Here is a 16,788-nt window from a genome sequence, read left to right on the forward strand (position 1 = left end):
CTAGCATTTGAGTCGTTTAGCGTACATTTCCTCATAATACTTCAAACATGCGTCAGAACAGTGTAAAACGTCGTCATCTAAATCAGAACGATCAGGGCAAGGTCTTGCATTTCCAAAACCAGTGCTTTCAAAGGTTTCTGTGTGAATTCCACCTAAATTGTGCGCGAAAATGAATTCCTTAGCGACCATCCATTGCTCATCGAAGCACTCCCTACCTGGTTTCCAATGTAGTAAGTCATCAGAGTAAGGTATACCGACTGCCTCACAATATGCTTTTAGTACACGACCTGGATTAGCTAATAGATCATCATTGTCTATGATCACTGGATTAGGGTTAATATTCTGCTTTACGTACAGGTAGAGATCATACTGTTCTTCATAACTGTATCCTTCGGGAAGTAAGAAATTTGGTACGTCTTGGAGAACAATTTTCTTATTTTTATCGTCTATTCCACGGTTAATTGATCTTTTCCAGGAGTCGAACACCTAAGGGTAAAACCCAATTAAAAGGTAGAAATTACTTATTTTGAGTTATTGTGCATCGAGGATAAAACTGTTTATCGAGCATTTTAGTGCGTGATCACATTTCAAAATGGCGTGCAACAAACTGTCATAAGCGGCGACTGCGGCGTAGGCTACAATATACAGTAAGCCAAAGAATTAAGGTACCAGTTGTATTCACCCCTGTAATTCCTAAATAAAGCTATGTTAAAATTAAAACAAACAGTCAATACCTGTACACTTTAGCTCTGATTTAAGACCTTATTTGTTGAAATTGGTTGAGAATTAAAGAAACAGTGATCTAAAACCTAAAAACAGAAACGAAATCAAAAGTTGCACTTTTGTGTTCTAATCAATGAAAACACGACGCTAGTTTTAACGTGCTAATCAATGGAAGCACGGCGCTCCGAATGCGTTGTGTACAAATCAATAGCGCGTGCAATGGAGCAAACTGCAACTTGGATCGTCGTGTCTTTATTTCTTGAACAATTTCAACGAATGAGGTCTTAAATTCGAGCTAAAAGATGCAGCTATTGGCTGCTTGTTCCAATTATGACATATCTGTCTCTATTTAGGATATACAGGAGGTGAACATAATTGGTACCTTAATTTTTTGGCCTACTGTAGTACGAGGGTCATTCAAACAACATCCATCGTTTCATCTCTGTTAATAACAGTGTTATCTTACGAGCCAGGAAGTTGAAGTTACTCAGGGTCATTCAAACAGTTCTACCTTCATAGTCACATCTCTGTTATCTTACGTGCCAGAATATTGCTATTACCCATAATTATAATATTAAGTCTTGGCTAAAAATAAAGGTTATTTGATTAAATTGAGATTTTTGGTTGTTAAGATGTGGTGGTTAAAGTGAATACAGATTTACAGATTATTGTTTGTATATAAAGGTTGGTTTGTATGTAGGTCTAATAATTATATTGACCACGAAACGAGTGTGGAATGTAGATGACATTGAATACCGATATTTGGAAGCTATATATATATAATAAATCGGACTGTCATGAATCTGGGACAGGACTGAAGCTTTAATATCACAACATTTGCCTCACCTCACCTGGTACGGGTGCCGAATAAGAAATGTGTGTTGAAAACCTCGAGGAAGACGATCTTGATACTGCTTTTCTAATCCCCATGCCATGTCCTTGCTTACTACGACCTTCTTTCCTACTGGTTTGGCTTCAAGTTGCTGCTTTATCCAAAATGGAGTCTTGTCCATGGCAAGATAACCACCTATAGAATTGAAAGGTAAAATAAACAAAAGTAAACAATTGCTAATTCTCTGGCTAGTTCTGCCGAATCTTTATAAGCAATAACCTTCTTTTAATGAGAATTTGGAGCTCGCCAAAGTGCGCGTCTTTCCAAAAAATGAGACATATTCTTCTGTCGACTTGCTGAAGTCTGGTTTATGAAACAACGCGTGAGGAAAGTGAGTGAATGGAATAGTGAGCACCGTTTTGAAAATGGTCATATATGCGAGGATATTGTACGCAAACATGGCAAAGGATTATGAAAGTCTAGAGTGGTCTTTATGACATTGATGTACCGTAGTTAGAAGTGTTTGTTATCATATATAGGCTATGTTTCACATGTTAAAGATCCCTATCCTGTATCCAACAAAAGGAAAAACAAAACCGTTGACAATGTAACGAAAGCAACAAGTTTAAAAAGCCCCACCTCGGATCACTTTTAAAAACATGGTCCCATTTGTATATAAAAGGTACTGATTTAACCTTATCATATTATCAACTGGAACGAACAGAGAGGTTATTTATCTTGTTCTTGAATGATAAGCCTACATGTTTTGTTTTATAATATTAATTTCATTATTAATGATTGAATTAAACGAATAACAAATACGCCTGTTATTGGGGTGATGTTATTGTTAAAACGTTATATTTCGTTGGAAATGTTGTGTTTTATTGAAAATAAAATAAAAACACTTATTTGCTGTTGATGTTCAAGTGGGGCCCAGCCCGGGCCCAGTTACAACAAGTGAACTAAGGTGGGGGCTTTTTAAACTTGCTGCTTTCTTTACGTTGACAACGTTTTTTGGCGGATTTTCTTTCCTTTTATGCATGTAGCCAGGCAGCTCCAAGCTTGGAGAGTCATCAGGTTAGTCCATAAGTATGGGCGTCCGACGGATAACCTGTAGTGTATTTCTGGTCATCCGACGGCAAATATGGGCGTCAGGACGTGCGGATTACCACTTGATTGGGAGTAGATATATATTTAATGAAATATAGTAGATATCGCAAACAGGCATACGAATAGGGAAAATCATCAAACACTATTAAACACAAGACCCAATACAGAATTACCTGTTATTCCTTGTGTATGATCTTCATCCGCGTCTTTGATGTCAGCTCCCCATAATTCGTTCGTAACTTTAACTAAATTGTGTCGATTCTTTCCGAATTTATAGAAGAAATAACTCATGAGGTATGGTTCATACCAAACCTGGGTATCAGGTACATAGGTTAAACATTTCAAAAACGCTGTTGAACTAGAACGAGGAATGGACCAGAGTATGACACGCGTAATGTCACCTTCCATGGCTGATGGTTTGCAATATACTGGTGTATAAGACCGTATTCACATTTGGTCGTACTTTGACCTGACCTGATCGGAACCAAATAGATTTAACCTATATAAGCGAAGGGCCAATCCTCAAAATTGTATACTCCCATTACACCCAGCGTACAAAATAAGTGCACCTCGTTATGGGCAGACTAGCTTTTATTGGTCGAAGCAGCCAAGCATTAAGATTTGTATAAAATCAAATAACAGTCTATAATACACATTAATTTTAGCAAACATATTTTATATTCTAGTTTATAACCAATTATTAAAAAATAGCAAGATTATGAGTAACATGCAACATTATGTTTTTGACCCTTCCATAAATTAGCAAAATATTAACATGACTTTATTGCCAGGAAGTCCTAACTAAAGGGTCAGGATTAAGCTTTGTTTCATATGGCAAACCAGGATAATATTTTTTAATTTTCAATCACGAGCAATAAGTGTAGGAATCGAGAGTAGATATTATCTAAGCGGGCTGTCATTTTCTTCGGAAGGGGGTGGGTCATAAATATGTCGGTGACCAGAGTCAATTTTTTATGACCCCGCTTTCGCGGGCTCAATTTTTTTACCACCCCATAGTATCTCGGGTCGAAAATTCTTATGACCCCTCCCCCCTTCCGCTTTCAAGACAAATTATTCATTGCCGGAACTAAGGCGTACAGTGCGTCAAAACTTTAGTGCGAAGAAAGTGTGTGGAGCGCGTTAAAAGTTTGATTGTAAGAGTATAAAGAAGGCAGGCGGAGCGCTCAAAAATTTGCATTATATATTTAGTGCGCACATTTTGATTGTAAGTTAAAGGCGAAAATTTTGAGTCACCAGCTCTTAATAATTCTATAACACACCTAATTTTGGTGTAAAAAAATATAATCCCCTATTTGGTCTCACAATTTTATGACCCCCAGTATATTCATGACCCACCCCCTTCTGAAGAAAATGACATTTCCATAGAAGTTCAAATGTAAAGAAATATACTTCCCAAACAGGCATACAAAATAGGGAAAGCCATCAAACACTAACCCAAGACCCAATATAGAATTACCTGTTATTCCTTGTGTATGATCTTCATCCACGTCTTTGATGTCAGCTCCCCATAATTCGTTCGTAACTTTAACTAAATTGTGTCGATTCTTTCCGAATTTATAGAAGTAATAAATTAAAATGTTTTGAAAAAAAAAAACATTTTAAGAACATTTCTGTGTTTGCTGTGTTCAAATATTTGACAAAATATTTGGCAAAAATGTTTGCAAAAATAGTTTACAATAACATGTTTTAAAACGTTATCATGACCTTTATATAACCCGACATTTTAATGTTATTAAAACGTTTTTACCTAAACCAAAAGCCAAAATATAACTTATTTAAAACGTTTTTAAAACGTTTTTGTGTTTGGTGGGTACATAGGTTAAACATTTCAAAAACGCTCTTGAACTAGAACGAGGAATGGACCAGAGTATGACACGCGTAATGTCACCTTCCATGGCTGATGGTTTGCAATATACTGGTGTATAAGACCGTATTCACATTTGGTCGTACTATGACCTGACCTGATCGGAACCAAATAGATTTAACCTATATAAGCGAAGGGCCAATCCTCAAAATTGTATACTCCCATTACATCCAGCGTACATACTATAAAGTGCACCTTGTTATGGGTAGACTAGGTTTTATTTGTCGAAGCAGCCCAAAAAATCGATTATCTAAATAAAAATATTATTGAAAAGTAACACTTTGATGTTTTGAAAAAGTTCATTCTACAAATCATATACTTTGAAAACTTGCTAGATTTATTGTCCTTAATGATTTATGCACGTTTTACAAAAGTTTTGTTGTTTCAACCCTCTTTACAGCATAACTCAAGAAACACAGGACCTACAAAGGTATATCTGTGATTTGCCAAAGCTCACTACCATTCGCAATGGCAACTCTCTGTGAACTACCAAATCGCAACAGTTTAAAATAGTTGCTAACCTTAAATCGTTTGTTTACATGCTAGGAGTACTTTTGCACATTAACCTCTGTCATCTCTAAATTCAAGATGGCGTCCAAAAAGTGTGCCAATTTGTCATTTTAGCATATTTTGATCATAACTTTTGTTATGGAAGTTCAATCACATCACATGTTTTGTATTGTTTTAAAGGTAACATCATGCATAACATAATGATGATAAATTTTAGTGGTTTCTTTGATTTGAAATTTACAAACTTGGGCTAAAACTTGCAGTTTTGTAGCATGTTTAAAAAAAGGAGTTTTTTTGGCTTGTATTTTCTTGTATTTAATTTTCTCAGTAAATGAGCCAATATTTCTCACAAATTGGGTTCTATATCTTATAAACTATATACCAAAAATGAATCGATAAAAACTGACTTGATCTCGGCTTTTACAAGTCCGAGAGCATAATGCATGGTTGATACTCATTCAAACGTATCCGTTTACAAAGACTCTGTAACATTTCGAATCCCACAATCGTTAATGTTTCGATGATTCCGATTACACGTGGTCTCATACTGCAGGTAACAAACTCGCCACACCTTTCAAATCCAATAATCATAAATATGATATTATGCAATTTAAAACTTGAATCTGTGGTATAACTAATTAATAAGTATATATAGAGTGAGGATTGTACAGGGTGAGTCAAAAAAAGTGCAATAGAGCAAAGAATCGATATTTATGCAAGAACCAAGTCAAACTATCCCATTATTGAAAAATTGTATAAATGCCACACTCAAAAGTCACCTTCTGTGAAAATATGAAGTCAATCGTGACTACCGTTTAATTTTTATAAGTCCTTTTGCTGCGATACCCAATTTCATTATTTGTCCACGAGATACCATGTAATTTGAATGAGAGCACACAATGCACGGTAAAGGCATTAGCTCTGAAACTGACATCAACTTTAAAAAAAGGATGATTTTTGCGTTATTTTAATTTCTTTTTTCTGTTCAAACAAACTTTCTAACATTACTTTAAGTCTTTCATACCTCACTCGACTCCAAATCCAGTTTTTTAATCCCAATATGCCCAACTTACTGGGTATTTTGTAATTCACTTCAATTTGCGCGCATTTTATTTTGACATTTGAAAAAAACCGCCTACAAATTTGTATGTTTTTGATTGAGAATAAACATCTTTAAATTAAGGTAAAATGAAAATAACAACAAATAATGTTTCTTTTCCTTAAAAAAGACAAGGGCAATAACACCTTGGGTGCTCCATTTAATTTCAATGCCAATGAGGTTAAGAAAATGGCAGTTGTTCCAAATCTACCTTACACATAGAGTGCGCTGACATTCAAATTTTAGATGTCTCTTGGACAAACATTAAAATTGGGTATCGCTATAAAATGTGTCATAAAAACAAAACGGTAAATGCTAATTCCTTTATTTCTTCACACAAGGTTGCTGATGAATATATCTTATATAAAATGTTTTCAAACCTAAAAGGTTTAACTCGGTTCTTTAATGAAAATGGATTCCTTTCTCTATTGCACTTTTTTTGACTCACCCTGTATTTAAATTTAAATGAGGTTAGTGAAATGTAACCGTATAAACCAATGCAAGAATTCCAAGTAATTTATAAGGAAATATAAAATTATCTGCGATATACCATTTTATTTCTATACATTTCTTCATAGTACTTCATACTGCGATCACAGCAGTACAAGACATCCTCAGATAGTTCTGATCTATCAGGTAACCTGGACGGTTTGCTGAAACGAATGCTTGCAAAAGTCTCACGATGATGTCCAATATGGTTATAGACATTAATTTGTTCTTTAGCGGTCATCCAAAGCTGATCCATACACTCTCTACCCGGTGTCCACCGGAGTAAGTCATCACTATAGGGTATACCTACTGCTTCGCAATATGATTTCAACACACGACCTGGATCAGCTAATAGGTCATCTGTGTCAATAATCACTGGGTTTGGATCGAAATGCTCTTTCACGTACAGATACAGATCGTATTGCTCTTCATAGTGAAAACCCAACGGTAGATGGTGACTTGGTTGATCAGTTATCTTAAGTTTATTATTATCTTCATCAGTTCCTCTATTAATCATCCTTTTCCACGAGTCAAAAACTCTATAGGGATGGCAGATAAGAAACGTATGTCGATAGCCTGTCGGTAGTTGCCCATAATAACCCGCTATACCCCAACACATGTCCTTAACAAATATCACTTTCTTGTCTGGTAATGGTGCCTCAAGTTGCTCCTTAATCCAGTTATATGACTTATCGCCCGCAAAATATCCACCTAGAAAGAAACAGTAATGATATCAGTTATAGTATGTTTAGCTGATTTACACATTATGGATCAATCGAATCAAACTTTACATTCCAAACATTGTAAATAGTTGCATGATCTGTACCTGAACTGTAATTCTCTTTAGCAATCAATAAAACGTATAAACTGAAATACAAAAATATTTTAATATCAACTCATCACAATATCTCTGCTCTAGCATATACTCTGTGCACTTCGGCAACATTACCAGTCCTATTATGATCTAAGGGGACATTCATTTTGTTCCAAAGAGAGGTCCCAAACATGTGAGTTCATATTTATTCCGCAACAAATCGAGGAGGGGTCATCAAATTATCGAAGGGCTTGTGACTAATGCCGTCATAATTGAGATAAAATTGCAGTGGCAGTAAATATATTCGCGAGCTACGAGTGCATACTTTCCACCGTAACTATAGAGAGATCATCTATAGCCCAATTTCCATGGGACATTTTCTGACCTTTTAGAATAAGCTGTTTTGCTTCTGTGGGTGCGGAATAGGGGAACATACACTTTTTCAACCCGAGACATATTGGACCCCCCTTTCGAAAAAATGACTACACCACAATGCAGGACACAATTAGTTATCCGTGTTCTATAAGCTGCATATCCTATCAGCGACTGCTATACCTTGTTTAAGACTTTCAAAAGAAGTACCTGCATGTGCAACGAATGACTTTTTCAAAATAGCCCGCCAAAGTCATCCAGGTATAGCTCCGAGGTCGTGCATTGAATTGGTTTGAATGAGGAATACTACGTGAACCAGCGCCTTTTGTTATAAGTCACGCATGAGTAAAGTGGATAACCTCTATCGAAACACCTACTAAGGTCACATGGATTTTGGTTGTAAATATCTTACATTTCAAACGAGATAAGATAAGATAATATTCTGTTTGACACACTGGAATCGCATCTGTGACTCGGAGAATAGTTCACATGCATATATCCCTACAGTATCATCAAATTTGCGCTCTTAAATACACAGTCCAGAATGCAAGATTTAATGCAGCAGCTGATCATCAGCCCAAATAATCAACTTGATGTTAACTTGGGAATATTGTGTTAGGAAATCCTAAGGAATTTAATATTTGTATTTCACGTTGTTTTTTCAATTTCATTTGGTTATTTGTTTGTTTGTTTAACGGGGTCTCTATGCGTAGAGACGTTCAAGTAACGCTTAGGTCAGGAGGGACCAGGCAAATTGCACAATCCAGACCAAAAAGCCTACCTACATGAATATTAAACCATGCTGAACTTATGAAAAGAAAAGAAAGAACGATATTTGAAAATACAAAGCAAGGCCACTCCCAACAGAAGTCTTATTGTCAACCTTTGGGTTATATGTAAGAGAAATTCAATCGCAACTGCCATTTTGATGTGTGTATTAAAAACATTATTACTGTACCTGATGTGATTCTAGCACCAAATTCATCTATTTCCTCTTTCTCAGTTGCTTTCCAGATGTCTTGAAAGAAGCTTACGACCTGTTCACGATTGTTGCCATGTGAAGAGAATAAATAATGCATCAGGTATGGTTCTAACCACACTTGTGAGTTTGGTACATAAGTCATACATTTCAGGAAAGCTGTTGAAGTAGAACGGGGAACGCACCATAACATGACACGGGCAGTTGCTTGGTTGCATCCATTAGACTCGCCAGAGGTTGCCATTTCAGCTGATGTGACTAATAATATGCCCATATGTTAGGGATGTAAACAATAGTACACAATTTGACTAACCAGAACGTGTTTACTTGCCCCGCATTGTTTACACTTTCTGCATCTAGACCTTTATCAATCGTGGAACAAAGTGCACGGTGATTAAACAGGCCAAGTTCATTGGACAGTGGACATTGCTATGACCATAAAGGTCAAGGCATACCAAGTTTGTGGTATAAGTTTCCATTTGTAACTTTACTTGAGCTTAAAATATGTAATTTTTGAAAGATGTTGTGCCTCACTCTCACATTCACACCATCTATAATGGTTTCTTTACACATTAATGTTATGTATTTAGAGCTATTTAGGTTTGGCAATAAAACGTTTTCCATTTTGAAACTGGATTATAGGAAATGGTCTTTCTTACTCTCTCATATGACCGCCTCACAAAACAATATTAAACAAAAGAAATCCACTCACAAAATAAGATAAAACATAACACTTTATGTGACTGTAGAGGGCAGATTTTTTTTTACTCTCTCCTTAAAGTGACCGCTCTCAAAATAATATAAAACATTATTTTTACTCTCTCCTAAAGATGATGGCCTCACAAAACAATATAAAACAAAAGAAATTCACTCACAAAATAATATAAACATAACATTTTAGGAGACTGTAGAGAGCGTGATTTTTTTTACGCTCCCCTAAACATTTAAGCTTCAATTTTGGCAATTTTGGTTAACTTTATAGAATTAGTTTTTTATTAAAAAAATGTTGAAAAGCGGCGCCGCTATTTCAACACCAAAACTTAGCGTTAAAACTTGTTCTGTTAGCAGTAATTCGGACAGGGCCTACTTTTCTTGAGAAATCGATTTGTATAATTATATATATTTTAGTGTTTAATAGGTTAGCACCTTTTATTTAAATCAGAACATACATGTATCAACCTCACGAAGAACATGGTCCCTAAGGACACCATTGTCTCCAGTAGACATATACTTTAACCGGAACACATCATCATTGCACTACGCCATTTATAAATATCCTGCTCTGTCAAAACCATTGAAATAGTTGAGTTTACTCGTAAAGCGGCTACTGCAGAAACCAACATCTGTAAACCTCGGCAGCAAAAGAAATTTGCTAGCCTTAAGGAGAAGCAAACTAAGCAAACTAAACCAGCGGCTGATGGCATCAACATTTCACCTGATGACATTGAGGAAGCTACTAGCAGGTGGGTTATTAATGTGTCGGACTGCGATCTTAACGAGCATGAACAATCCCTGCTGAAGAAAGGCTTAAATTTTGCTGTCACACCCACCAACATCCCTGTGGATGATATTGTCACTGCTGTTGAGTCGGCAGTTAGACTTGTTGGTTTAGGCTCTTCTGAAGCTGCTGAAATACGCCATAAAACCAGTGACTTAGTTCATAAAGCTAAACTCCCTAAAAGTAATATCACCCGCAAAGAAAGAGAAGCCATTCGCTCACTTCAGCGTAATAAAGACATCATGGTTGTTCCGGCTGATAAAGGCCGTGCGGTAGTGGTAATGAACTCTACAGACTATAACAACAAGGCAAAGTTGTTGCTGAGTGACAATAAGACCTATGTCAAGCTCAAATCCAATCCAACTAAGAAATACAAGACCAAGTTGGTTAAGACTCTGCAATCCATCAAGCAAAGTGGTGCGATCACTGAGGTTCAATACAGAAAACTCTATCCCACCAGTGAGGAGGTGCCTAAGTTCTATGGACTTCCGAAAATTCATAAGCCCAACCACCTTCTTCGTCCGATTGTTGCTTGTAGTGACTCCATTACGTACGCATCTGCTAAATTTATCGCGGACATAATATCTCCTCTAGTGGGTCAATCACAACATCATATCAAGAACAGTAAGGACCTAGTGACCAAACTTGAAGACTTTACTATTAGTGAGGATGAAGAATTGGTCAGTTATGATGTCACGGCTCTGTTCACATGTACACCCGTAAGTGAAACTATTGATATCATTGAGTCATGCCTTAAGAACGATCCTACTCTGGGTAACCGTATATGTTTGTCGGTTGATCAAATCATTGAACTGCTCCGGTTTCAGCTGACCACCACATACTTTCAGTACGGTGGTGAATTCTACAACTAGCTTGAAGGTGCGGCGATGGGTTCCCCCGTATCCCCTCTAACTGCCAATATCTTCATGGAGGACTTTGAAATCAAGGCCTTGTCTTCATATCCCAACCCCCCACGGTTCTGGGGTCGTTATGTTGACGACACTATGGTCATCATCAAGAAGAGTGCTATTGAGAGCTTCACTGATCACTTAAACACCTGCCATCCATCCATAAAGTTCACCATGGAACGCAAATCCAATGGACAACTTCCCATGCTTGACGTCATGGTCAAACGCGAAGAGAACGGCTCATTGTCTTTTCAGATTTATCGCAAGCCTACCCACACCAATCAATACCTGAACTTTGCCTCCCACCACCCTTTGCAGCACAAACTGGGTGTGGTACGTACCCTCGTTGATAGAGCTTCCTCTATTGTCACCAAGGAGGAGGACCTTGACCATGAACTCAATAGCATTCACAAATCTTTAGCGGTATGTGGGTACGATAAATGGACATTGGACACAGCTACTAACAAAACCAATGCCAAACGGCACGTTCGCAATAGTGACTCTGAACAACAAGTCAAAGGTTGGGTTACCATCCCATATCTGGCCGGTGTTTCGGAAAGTCTGAGGCGTGTATTCAGATCCCATGGCATTGTAACCCATGTTAAGCCCCAGAACACTATACGTTCCCTTCTTGTAGCTCCCAAAGACAAGACCGACAAGCTGGACAAATGTAGGGGAAAGTGCCAGACCATTAAGAACACGTATTAGCGAACATGAACGCCCCACTTCCCCAGTTGGTGAGCACATCACTAAGGATCACCATAGCATCGACTGGGATGGCGTACGCATTCTCGACCGTGAAGAAGACTGGTTCAGGAGAGGGGTCAGAGAAGCGATCCAAATAAGGAGAACTGGCAGCGAACTCAACAGAGACCGGGGCGCCATGATCTTCCAGTTGTTTACAACAAGATTTTGTCACTTGACCAAAACCAATCAATATCTGGTAGTCAAGAGGCAAGTCAAGTGGAATAATCTCTTCAGTGGCTAAAGAAGACCTGTAGATGCAGGTCGCAAGCTACCACAGCTCTGCAAATAGTAAGTCTTGTGACTGTTGTTTTAAATCAACTACTGTACTACCCATTGAACTTTGTTCACCTTATGTTCATGTTGTACAGTAGGGAGCTGTTCACTAAGCCAATGCACATCATTGCTTAATATTAGGGCCTGTTTTTCGTGGAGTCTTGTTGTAAGTTGTCGTTGGCCTTTATAATAAAAATAGGGGTTTCCACTCTTGCAACACAACTTTTTTAATTAGACAGTCGTCGACGGGGTCGCGATTGTTTATTGTTTCTTACCAATTTATTTCTTAGCGCTCACATACTTTAACCTACTTTTACCCTCGTCATTACTCGATTGTAACAAACTAGAATCATTTACATCTGTCTTAAAAGCAAATGTATAATTAATAAGTAGTGTAGGTTTTTTGTATGTTTAAGTAGCTTTAAGTGTAATTTTATTAGTTGTTAGGTTTTGATCCGTGTCTGATGACCGGCGTCAGTATTGTATTTTCAGTCAGATATTGCCTTTTGGCAACTTTACTGAGTATCTTGGTAGATGTAGACTTTGACCATACTTTGGCTCAAACATGACTGACCATAATGATGTATATTCATACGTAGCGGTAAACGTAAATAGAAAGCAAATTTAGACTTCTACGCTACTCAAATTTCACTCACCGGAGCGCTTTCACCGTCAACCGGCGTCTTCAGCTAATGTTATTGCTCTGAAGATTTGTTGTTGCTAGTGATGTTATTGAGACACCTCCGATGACACAATTTCTTATCGATGCCACAACATCTTCCAGTTTGACGTCATCTACATCTGTGACGTCATCGTCAATTACATCACTAGCAACAGCAAATCTTCAGAGCAATAACATCCGCTGAAGACGCCAGTTGACCCGGTGAAAGCACTCCGGTGAGTGGAATTTGAGTAGTTTAGAAGTCTAAATGTGCTTTCTATGACTAAACCATGTCCGCAAATATCACGTGACCCTCGATGATCAAAGGTCACACGAACTTCGGCTGGACAGTCCAATTTTTACCACAAGCAATATCGTACAGTGACGCTACTAACACGTGCATTTAACGCCGGGGTGTTCACATATTTGGGGTCAGATGCCATAAACGTGATTTTTGACACTCAAAATGCTTCTACATAGCACACTGACACAACTTACACATACACTGACATTAGCCAATATATATACTTGTTATATTTTTATTAGGCAAGAAAAACATACCACAGTCCTGGTATGTTCATACATGAATTATTGTTACCAAGTATATAATATGTGGTATTTTTTTTATTTGGGTCAGGGGTCATTAAGGGCCAACATCATATCATGTCTATTAAACGAAATACTGTCAACAACTTTTATTAGCCAGGTAAAATATAGGAGAGAGTCGGTATGTCCACCCATGAATCGTTGTTAAACAGTGTATAATTTATGTGGTCCCACTATGACACTGAATGGTTTTGGGCCGTGCTATCTGAGCACAAATTGGCTCTAGTTAGTAACTTAACCCGGGGCTGAAGCCACATTATTATATATTCAAGTGATACATTGAACTTAACAATGGCGCAGGTAGTACTTGTTACTGGTTGTTCTAAAGGACTTGGCGAAGGTATTGCCTTGCTTCTTGCAAAAGATCCTCAGCAACGATTTAAAGTATATGCTACCATGCGAAATTTATCTTCTGGAGCAACTGGCATCAAAGGAAAAGCCGAAAGCTTACTTGATATAACGACGTGTAAAAGTGGAGTATTTATTGATATGAATGTATGCTGTGGTCCGGAAAGAATAAAAAAATTGTGAAAAACTTGATTTTTTGGCGAATGGGATCCAGAATTTGTATGGAGGGTATCCAGGAAAATGCTAGGGTATATTTGGGAGTGAATCTCAAAAAGTAGTGCGACAGTGACAGCCATGTATGGCTGTAGCAGTGACGAAAGATTCTGGATATCAGTATGATTAGCTATGATTTGCCACTAAATTTGGCTATAAAATACCGCGTGAAATTAAGCAAGAATGTTTGTTTATTATCAAACAATCGGATTTACTGTAAGATTGGTGTAACTTTTTGAATTAATGAGTTATTAAAATATTACACTTTGGACAGTAAATAAGATTTAGCATGGTTTTAGATATATTTTGTACCCAGAGAAAAATATCATAGAATAATAGCGTTTTGTTTCGTGTAAATATAGTCCGCGGTGCATCTGTTTATTCTTCTTTATCAGTCGTTTTTTTTAAAACTTGCTGGTCATGCTACCGCTTGACTCTAATATCGTCAATTCCAATCCGTATTTCTAGGGCCGTCGCTATTGGGAATGGGGTTGTGGAGGATAGTGTGACCATGACAATGCTAGAATATTGATCACGCTTTTGCACCCTTTACTCTGATTAGGTCGTAATAGGCGGCGGCACTCATAACATCTCAGTTTTCTATATATATTTTATCTTTGATATGAATCAGTGAATTTTAATATGGTTGTTAAATAGATTAATATTTTACAGCCAGTTACATACCATACATTAAGTAAATATCACACATGTCATTTTGAGAGTGTCATCCTCATTCAGGGTTAGCCAACTTTTTTTTTTAACTCGCCGGTCGGTCCAGAAATGGCCAATGAAAAACTGCACGGATTGCAAATTTTTGTTTATTTCAAAGTACCCAAGGCATTTGCATAAATTAAAAATAGTTCAGTTTTCTACTTATTTGTCTGAATTAATTTGGTAAACTATGTAAATTAATTTATATTTTTGCATGTTTGCTTAGGTCAAAATCCTGGCCAAAATTTATGGCTATGAATTTTGAAACTTTTGATGACTGGAAAAATTGTACATCATTCCATATTTGTATTATCGTTACTTAATTTAACCTGATTGACAGCCTCATCCCCCACTTTACCCCATCAAATTGCAGATTTTGGTATCAGGTGAAAGCTCATATTTTCTCATTAACACATTGAAATTCAGTGTTCCAAATCTGTATATTTCCGAAGAAATAATCAAAAAACCCTTTGAATTAGTTTTAAATGTGGTATACAATGTTTGAGACTAATTTGACGGTTTTTGATGATATCTTCTGAAATACACCGATTTGGAACTCCCAATTTCAATATGTTAATGAGAAAAATAGGAACACTTATTTGATATCAATTTATTACATTAATATTGTTATTTAAAACGCTGTAGACTATATTATAATGATTGTAACGCCATATAAACGTCAGTAATACCATAAGGAATTAGTCCCGTTTACAAGAAACATTTACGTGTTCTATTTGCATGAATGCTTGAAATTAAAGGGACAACATTTTATGTTATACTTCAATTTTAAAGAATTTCATTTTCCGAATATAGCAGGTCACCTTCCTTTAATAGTCCGAAGTCTATCTACCTGAACTGAACTTAATAATTTCCTCTGTATATTTGCAATGATTCAGTGACTCGTGAATAGTGAACTCGCGAACTCTGTTCACGAGTCACTGAATCATTGAAAATATAGAGAGGAAATTATTACAATCGCAAATTTCCAATTTGCGATTGTACTGTTTTTGGTCAGTTCTTAGTCCAGCCGAGCGGCGGCTGGACTCCTGTTTTCAGCGGTTTCTTCTTCCGATTATAACCAAACTTGGGCAAAAGCTCCACTACCCCAGCCTTTACATTTGACATGACCCATTTGGGGTCAAATGTTACGCATGAGTAATTTTGGCTAAAATGCGATTTTTACCAAAAATGCTTCTTCTTTACAGATTACATGGTAGCGCAATGAGACTTGTGATCTTCAAACACAGATTTGGGGTCAAAGGTCATTAAGGGGATTTTTTCTGCACATAACCAAATACTTTCAAAATGCTTCCTTTCCTACAGATTACATAGTACAGAGATGAGATTAACACATATGCACTGACATTAGCTGGTGTCTATAGGGTAAACACGGATTTTGAGTTCAAGGTCATTAAGGGGTAAAATATGGTGGATTACTGAAAATCATCTTAAAGTTCACTTTTTCCTGCATATTAAGTGCTGTGATCATCATAATAATGCCAAAATGACTATAGCATTGGGTGCATATAGGGTTATAATCAGATTTGGCTTGAACATGGGGAGGGGTCTGTTTTGGGGTCAAAAGGGGGAAATTTTGAAATTTGCCCAATTCAAACGAAAATTAGTATATGTAATCACGGTAGGATTCAACATATGATGGAGGTCATTTCAAGGTCACCAGAGGTCAACCAAAGGTCAAAATGGGTCAAATTCCAAAATTCGTCCAATTTAAGTCTAAATTAGAATATGTCATATTGATATGATTTCAAACAAAATGGAGGTCATTTCAAGGTCATCAGAGGTCAACAAAGGTCAAATTATTTTCTTAGATAGATTGTTATCAAACGTAATGCCAACATTTTTCACGAAAAGGCAATTGTATTACAAATCTTTTCAAGGTCATAAGAGGTCACTTCAAGGTCACGACTGGACTTCGCAGCCTTCTGAGGATGCAATATATCTAGTTTCTTTCTTTCTTTCTTTCTTTCTTTCTTTCTTTCTTTCTTTCTT

General features: G+C 37.0%; 4 protein-coding genes across 4 annotated transcripts; 2 read left to right on the forward strand and 2 right to left on the reverse strand.

Moving 5' to 3' along the window:
• Positions 1-3,073, reverse strand: LOC140150438 (uncharacterized). Its single transcript, XM_072172451.1, has 3 exons — positions 2,839-3,073; positions 1,575-1,750; positions 1-486 (listed from the first exon to the last, which is right to left on the reverse strand). The coding sequence occupies exons 1-3, from the start codon at positions 3,071-3,073 to the stop codon at positions 1-3; spliced, it is 897 nt and encodes a 298-aa protein (XP_072028552.1).
• A 3,621-nt stretch (positions 3,074-6,694) lies between these two features.
• LOC140150439 (uncharacterized) lies at positions 6,695-9,057 on the reverse strand. Its single transcript, XM_072172452.1, has 2 exons — positions 8,793-9,057; positions 6,695-7,359 (listed from the first exon to the last, which is right to left on the reverse strand). Exons 1-2 carry the CDS (start codon positions 9,055-9,057, stop codon positions 6,695-6,697), a joined length of 930 nt encoding a protein of 309 aa, XP_072028553.1.
• Positions 9,058-9,079: 22 nt separating this feature from the next.
• LOC140150440 (uncharacterized) lies at positions 9,080-11,183 on the forward strand. The gene is made up of 2 exons (XM_072172453.1): positions 9,080-9,089; positions 10,117-11,183. Exons 1-2 carry the CDS (start codon positions 9,080-9,082, stop codon positions 11,181-11,183), a joined length of 1,077 nt encoding a protein of 358 aa, XP_072028554.1.
• A 15-nt stretch (positions 11,184-11,198) lies between these two features.
• On the forward strand, positions 11,199-11,927 carry LOC140150442 (uncharacterized). Its single transcript, XM_072172454.1, has one exon. It carries the CDS (start codon positions 11,199-11,201, stop codon positions 11,925-11,927), a length of 729 nt encoding a protein of 242 aa, XP_072028555.1.
• Positions 11,928-16,788: the final 4,861 nt, after the last annotated feature.

This window comes from Amphiura filiformis, chromosome 4 (genome assembly GCF_039555335.1).
Source record: "Amphiura filiformis chromosome 4, Afil_fr2py, whole genome shotgun sequence".
In the NCBI taxonomy this organism is placed as follows: Eukaryota; Metazoa; Echinodermata; class Ophiuroidea; order Amphilepidida; family Amphiuridae; genus Amphiura; species Amphiura filiformis.

Coding starts and splice junctions, on each gene's coding strand:
- LOC140150442 (XM_072172454.1), top strand. CDS start 11,199: ATGGGTTCCCCCGTATCCCCTCTAACTGCCAATATCTTCATGGAGGAC.
- LOC140150439 (XM_072172452.1), bottom strand. CDS start 9,057: ATGGCAACCTCTGGCGAGTCTAATGGATGCAACCAAGCAACTGCCCGT. Junction 7,360..8,792: donor TGGTGCTAGAATCACATCAG/GTACAGTAATAA, acceptor GTTTCTTTCTAG/GTGGATATTTTGCGGGCGAT.
- LOC140150438 (XM_072172451.1), bottom strand. CDS start 3,073: ATGGAAGGTGACATTACGCGTGTCATACTCTGGTCCATTCCTCGTTCT. Junction 1,751..2,838: donor TCATACACAAGGAATAACAG/GTAATTCTGTAT, acceptor TCAATTCTATAG/GTGGTTATCTTGCCATGGAC. Junction 487..1,574: donor TTATTCGGCACCCGTACCAG/GTGAGGTGAGGC, acceptor TTTTACCCTTAG/GTGTTCGACTCCTGGAAAAG.